General features: G+C 38.2%; 1 protein-coding gene across 2 annotated transcripts in view; it reads right to left on the bottom strand.

The window, feature by feature from the left end:
• Window positions 1–6,379: 6,379 nt before the first annotated feature.
• LOC106869041 (paired box protein 5 homolog) overlaps window positions 6,380–7,878 on the bottom strand; it is a 66,521-nt gene continuing 65,022 nt past the window's right edge. For both annotated transcript variants that reach the window (XM_052967700.1, XM_052967699.1), the window contains exon 5: window positions 6,380–7,758. In XM_052967700.1, the coding sequence (XP_052823660.1) occupies window positions 7,391–7,758 (368 nt within the window). In that variant the 3' untranslated portion in view covers window positions 6,380–7,390. The remainder of the gene's footprint in view (window positions 7,759–7,878) is intronic.

A 7,878-nucleotide genomic window follows, 5' to 3' on the forward strand; every position in this document is an offset into this window, starting at 1 on the left:
AAGGAGGGGATAAACTACCTGCACCATCTTGCTATGAAAGCAAGTAGTAATTTTTCCTTGTTCTTATTCTTAGTGCAAGTTTTGAAGAGTGCAGCTCGATTTCAACAGTTATTTTTTCAAAGCTATAATGGAAGTGACAAAGGCGCATATTCGGCATATTTTGCTTTATGAGTTCAATAAAAGCAACAGCGAAATGGAAAGTGCGAGGAATATTAATGCAGTGTATGGGGATTGGACAATAAGCGTCAGCCAGTGTCAGTGGTGGTTCCAGAAATTCCGAGCCAGAAACTACAGTTTAGAAGACGAATCTCATTCTGGAAGATCTGTAGAGATCGACGAAGACATCCTGCAAACCCTGGTGGAACAAAATCCCATCCTGACTGTTGAGGAACAAACAGAGAAGCTTGGATGTGGTCATTCAACCATCATTGACACCTGCATGCCATCGGAAAAGTCAGCAAATTCGATCAATGGGTTCCTCACTAACTTTCCGCATGTAATCGCGAGCAGAGAGTGAATGTATACTCTTCTTTGCTGTCACGTCTCACGAATGAACCTTATTTGGACTGAATAGTGACTGGTGACGAGAAATGGGTTCTCTAGAGAAATGTCAAGCGCCGAAGACAGTGAGTAGGGAAAGGAGAAATACTGGCACCCCAGGCTAAAAATAGTCTGCACTCACGTAAGGTGTTGTTATCTGTTTAGTGGGATATGAAAGGTTTCGTTCTCAGTCGTCTATATTACTACTTCCAGTTGTGGTCACCGCAGAGCGTCAAATTGGTAGCAAAACTTGAGACAATCTAGCGTCACTACACATAGAAGATTGACTCGGTGAAGCAGACGAGCTATTGGGAGAGGCTGAAGGAACTGAAGCTCTACTCCCGAGAGAGAAGGCGAGAAAGATATGCAATGATATACGTATGGAAGATCCTGGAAGGTCTAGCTCCCAACTTTGGAATTAAAAGCTATACCAAGGACTGAACTGGACGGCACTGCATGGCACCAGTGATTCCGTCTTATCTATCTAGAATAGGGACCCAATATTGTAACTGTTTGGGTTTCAAGGGTCCACAACTATTCAAAATTCTGCCAATAATCTCAGAAACTTGTGAGGTGTGGATGTGGAGGTCTTCAAAGAAAGCCTGGACACATTTCTGAGATACCAGATGAAACCACATCGCAGCAGAAGGCACGAGAAAGAGCAGCTCCGTCCAACTCGTTATTTCACCAGAAACTGTACAGAAAAGTAACTCTGACACGCTGAAAGGCGGTGCTCCAGTATGACCTCAGCCTCTGACTGAATTCGGTAAAAGATGTTATATATATATATATATATATATATTCTGATCGAATCTCCATTGCGTCAACATGTACCTCCTTGCGACAATATAATATTTAATCCAATCAAGATATCCTTGGCCGGAAGAGTAGCCTGCCGTATACACCTCACTTGGATGTTTACCACTACCGATGTTCCGCTCGCTATGAAACATATGTAGCCCGGATCTTTCCTACTCCATTCCGTAACTCTAGTATTCTTATTCGCACATCCGGCAACCCTTGTCGCCTACTTAGTGGGCTATCTTAGCCCACTGAGATATTGAATATCTACAGACTTCATCTGTCTCCTATTTCTTGAATCGGTAGCTGCCTGTCTGATAACATCATCGTGGGGGTAAGTAACGGAACTCTTTCAAACCCATTCTCTATGAACTCTGGATTGCCTTCGGGTTCGGTTTTGTCCCTCTATATACCGATATCTGGGAAGATCCGCTCGACTTGCTGGAATTCAATCCATAACAGACAACCCAGCCTCTTGCCCAAAGACTCGCCGTCTTCTCTCTGTGCCTTTTCTGCCGTTATTATAATGATTACTGATCTTCGGAGTTGGCTGTTTCGTGCTTACGTCATTGACGTAAGTCTGTCCCATTCATTTCCCTGCCTTTCATCACTCTTAGCGCATTCACCCCCTACTCTCAGAACATCAGCCCTTTGGAACCTTTTCTCTGTCAGTGTTGTTCATGTGGGTATTGGCAAGCGTAACTTTAAACGAAACCTTAACAGCATCGAACTCACAGGCCTTGGAGGTCCACCAAATGTTATGGACAATGATATCCAGACTCATCTAATAAAAAGGATGCGAGGACAGAGACAAGAATCGAGCCTAGATTTGCAACCAGTTTTTGATCTGTGAGACACAATATTCATAATCAGCATCAAAATTAAAACAATATTTAGACTATAGAAGGTTGACAAAAACGTTAGCAAGCCGGGCGAAATGCTTAGCGGTACTTCGTCTGCCTTTACGTTCTGAGTTCAAATTCCGCCGAGGTCGACTTTGCTTTTCATCCTTTCGGGGTCGATAAATTAGGTACCAGTTAGACACTTGGGTCGATCTAATCGACTGACCCCCTCCCCCAAAATTTGGGACCTTGTGCCTAGAGTAGAAAAGAATATTTAAACTATACTTTCTTTCGGTTGCTAAGGTATCCATATTTTCTATATTTGGTGGCGGTGCTCCAGTATGAGCACACTCCAGCAGACGGAACCAGTAAAATATTAAAATATACATTGAAAAAAGATAAAAGCAAACATTAAATAAAAATAACGCAGCTATCAATATTGGTATGGGGTGTGGCCAATGTGGAGCACGGCCACCAAACATAGAAAATATGGATCCTTCAGCTATGAGGAACTTCAGAATTGAAATGTTGTTCTGCTTATGCCTTGGTGTTGATCCTGAATATTGTTGATTATTTGAACACTGACTGGCAACCGTTATCTTTAACAACTGTTCAACGATTAAATAACGCCGCAAGGAATTAGGGGGACGTAGCCATGACAGCTTGGTTATGACGTTCACTTTGTAATCATGTGCTCCAGGTTCGATCTCACTGCAAAATATGCATGCATGTATATATGTATACACACGTATATGCATATATGCATGCATACATCTATCCATCCATCCATCCATCCATCCTCCATACATACATACTTATATGCATGCATGAATACATACATACATCGTACATACATGCGTACATGCATGCATACATGCATACAAACATACATGCATGCATACACACATACACACACATATATGACGGTTATGTACAGTTTCCCTGTCTACCAAAGTTCGCGCACATGGCATTGCTTAACTCGACGCTGTAATAGAAGACATCTACGCAAGGTACACCAGTATAGAGTCAAGATATTTGATTTTGAAGACAACCGACGTTTTGGAGACTTGTACTTCGTCATGTTGGATGCAAAAGAGAAAACAAAATTCTGCAAGGAAGAAATCTCTGTACCTCGGGCTAACACACTCAATCTGCACTGAATCGTTATTTTACTCAATTACACTTCTACAATTGTAATTATCGTAACAATGAATAATATTTTAGATTGGTGATGGGTCTTAATAGAAGTACGTACACTGCTGTTTTAATCCTCTTACCATCGTAAAATATGAAACAACCTTCAATCTCATTGGTGAAGTGAGCTATCTTATTGATTTCCTTTTATATGACACGGAATTTATACAAGGATAAAGTAATGAGATTGTGTTGTGTCATTTTCTAACAGATATTGAGCACGTGACTGAAATGAAATGGCTGCAACAATAAATCGCATCTTCAGCATTTATCTAGTTTTTGCCGTTTGTCGCCATTTCTCCAGTCTAGAATTTTCCGATTAATGCCTCTTTCGGGGTCGGGTAAATCACTACCAATTATTTAAATTAATTTTACTAATATTTGGATCACTTTTAACAGTGAATTATATGTATTTGTTAAATAAAATTATCCGGCACATCTTGGGAATCTTGGTGATATGTTTCGGCCCAACTAGCTACGAATCTTGAACCCAATTTAGAAGACTCGATCCAAGTGAATTCCACGATATTCCACGACAGATATTTATATTTGATTATTTATTATAAAACTGGAAGTGAAAGAGATGGGTGTGTATATTATAAACCACTTAATCAATTCAGATACCCTTTAGAAATTTTGCTATGTTTGCGGGTGGAATTTTAAAAAGAATATTCTCACAGTTCAACGAGACTTGGACAAGTGTTAATGGCTGATCTTAGAATGTTAGTAACAATAAACTAGAGTTCTATTGACGGATAGAACTGGAGACTTCATGCTTTGCACCTTTGCTACGTGTGGTCTTGTGACCTTGGACTTTATTGATTATAAAAGACAAAGATTGATTATAAAAGACAAATCAATACTTTATTAATAATTTATTCAATTGCTCTTTTTTCATTTATTGATTCATTTTTTCTGTTTCCTCGACAGGAAATTCTGTGGAATGACAGTGTCACTGTAAGGGTGTATACATGTACACATGAGTGTGCAGTTAAAAGATAACTGGAATAGACAAACAAAAATAACAACAATGAATTAATTTTACGTGTTCCAGATAATAAAAGTCTATAATAAATTAAAATGTTTGGAGATAATACCATTTCAACAGAACATCTTCCATTCTACAACTCTCAACTCCGTTCCACATTCTTATTTATTTCTTCTCCGCTAACGACATCATTTCTTATGCGCGCGTTCACGCATTTTAAGTAAGAAGGCCGGCAATTTTGAGAGGAAGAGGGGGAGGAGGAGGTCAATCGATCACATCACTCCGATAACTGACTGACACTTTATTTTATCGACCCCCAAAAAGATGAAAGGCGAAATTGACCTCGGTGAGATTTGAACTCAGAAAACAAAGGGCGGGAACAAATATGCAAAGCATTCTCCCGAGACTTTAATGATTCGGTCAGCTTATCGCTTCTCTGTATGCATGTATGTGTGTGTGCGTGTGTACACACACACGCATAGACGCGCATATATACTTTAATAATAAAACTGCAAAGACGTCACAAAACCTTTTTTTCGGTTCCATTCTTAACCAAAACTGTCCGACGAACGCGAACATGAAACTCCGAGTAACAGTTTTCGAAGCTTCATTAATAAAGAATATTACTCTACCTCCGATAATCGTGACATCGTCAAAGAGAATGGGAAATTTGACATATTCAAAATTTGTTTATTACAGTATTATTCTCGTGGTAAGTAGCTTGCTTCCCAACCATATGGTTCTGGGTTCAGTCTCACTGCCTGGCACCTTGGGTAAGTGTCTTCTACTATAGCCTCGCGTCGACCAAAGCCTTGTGAGTGGATTTGGTAGATGGAAATTGAAAGAAGCCCGTCGTAAATATATATATATATATATATATATATTTGTGTGTGTGTGTGTGTGTGTGTGTCCCCACCGTCGCTTGCCAACCGATGTTGGTGTGTTTACGTCGCCGTAGGTTAGCGGTTCTGCAAAAGAGACCGACAGAATAGGTACTAGGCTTACAAAGAATAAGTCCCGGGATCGATTTGTTCGACTAAAAGCGGTGCTCTAGCATGGCCGCAGTCAAATGACTGAAACATGTAAAAGAATTAAGTTTAATGTGAATTCAATGAGAATAATCTTTTAATAAACAACGTTTGAAGTTGTATTCTCCTTTCTTCTTTATGGTGGTTTGGTTCTATCTTCTGCATGTTGTAGGAAACGCAATGAAGCGAACTCAGGATCAATCTATCGAGTGAAGGACTGTGTGATTGTTTATCTTACACAGCTGTGTATGTTCCCTATCATTCGATGTGGTTAGTCACGTCTGGATTATATCAGAGTGCTTATAAGGTACTTGCTCGGATTCCAAATCCCTATTCTTTTACGTTCAAAAATTCAAAAATTCAAAAATTCTCTAGAAAATGTGAAATAATTTCTTTTTTTGGAACTGGATATCGAAGCACATAATAAATAATACCATGTATTAGATAAAGAAAAAAGTCGAAGGCTACCCGTGGAACTGGAAACCACATCTTCTCTTGACATATAAGGTGTTCTACCACTGGATCAAAGTAAACCACTGAATATCTGACTCCAATTTAGAAAGTTTATTCTTACGAACACAAATTGCACGTTGTTGACAAACTGCACGTTGTCATAAATTGGATAGAGAGATTCAAAAGAATACATTGCTCCAATAGTAGAAATCCAGTCGTGTACACAAGAGATGCGCATTCGAGTCATACGGGTAACCGACTTTTTCTATCTAAAGCGTTTTTCGAGCCAATATTTACATGCGATTATTTATAGCTTTGTGTGCTTCGAGATCCCTTAACCAAAACTATATATATGAATACATACATAATACAAACACACACACACACACACACACACACACACATATATATATATATATATATATATATATATATATATATATATATATATATATATACACACACACACACACATGCACATATATATGTGTGTGTAACATTTGATAAAAAAGAACTCAATAAGTGAAGTGGAGAACACCGTTTGTCTCATTTGAAATACGGGATTTTTACCTGCAATTTTATCTCTCAGCTGGTTCGCAGTCGCTGTGATCGACATTTTTGCGAAAAACGAAAGGCAAAACTTTGAGTATGCGCCATATTTCACTCAAAGCAAATATGAAGCAGAAAAGGGAGACTTAAGTGGCTGCTCACCAATATTTAGCTTTGAATATAAGTTACTATACTTTCTCCGGTATTGAGTACTTGTTCGCTTAATTACATTCAGACACGTGTAGAGTCATTCAGTCAGTCCACACACACACACACACAGATATTGTATTATCTCGTTTGAAATTGGTTCAATCGAACTGGACTACTTTCATATGTAGTACTCAATACATGATACGAGTATAGAGTTTATAATACATACTCTAAAAGAATGACACAACGACCGTTTCGATCGATTTGCCCATTATCGAGTGCTCTACTCAATAATGTCCCGATTGTTCGATACTATCGTTGTGCCATAACGCACACACACTCCCCCCACACACGCACATACATATATTTGTATATACATATGTATAATATATGTATGTGTGTGTGTGTATATATATATATAATGTGATGTTTATAAAATGTGATATTTATATATAATCTGATATATACGTATACATATATGTATATGCGTACTCTCTCACACACATATAACAGCGTTCCATCTCTTTGGATATCAATATTGTGCATCTGTATAAAACATGACAAATATGGTAAATCAAGAATTCGTCTGATGATAAACATTCCGATAGTTTTTACCTCGAAAATCCTCTTTGTATTTTTTTATATATTTATTTAGTTTTTGTTTTGTTAACTTCATAATTAATCATTTTTTATTTGTCATTAATAAACGTTTCATGATTTTTTGTATTCATACATCGAACGTCTTATGTTTTTATTTCGTTTTTATTTTCTTCTGATTTTTATTATTTAAATATGAATTCAGAAGAACGTAGTTAAATATATTCCAGCTTTCTGATCTGTGTATTTTATGGTGATTTCCCGGGAGGCACATGATTCGCCGAATGTGCCAGCAGAGAGGGGAATGCACTGGACCAAGCGAAGCCAGAAGCTGACATCAAGTGACTGGTATTTGACAGTGAAGATGTTAAATATGGATATGAAAGAACGGGAGGGTAGAAAAATTGAGGGCCTGCGCACAAGGGAAACCTGTAGGCTGCCCCAAAATTGGGTAGATCGCTTTTTTCCGCTTTAATGTCTAGTTTGTGGCTTGTTAATTTCCGTCGTTTTGCTAACGGTGACTCTGTGGAGCATAGCTCTATATCAGGGTCTGTCTTCTTGGAACTGTCACTTGAAGACATCACTCGACTCGGGGTCTCATCGTCGGTGCCACCATCTGTAAAAGACAGACAGACAATAATGATAATAATAATAATAATAATAATAATGATGATAATAATAATAATAATAATAATTGGTCAATTACTGAAATATGTAATGTTGACAGAAAAATACG

The sequence above is a fragment of the Octopus bimaculoides genome, chromosome 4 (assembly GCF_001194135.2).
Source record: "Octopus bimaculoides isolate UCB-OBI-ISO-001 chromosome 4, ASM119413v2, whole genome shotgun sequence".
NCBI classification, from domain to species: domain Eukaryota; kingdom Metazoa; phylum Mollusca; class Cephalopoda; order Octopoda; family Octopodidae; genus Octopus; species Octopus bimaculoides.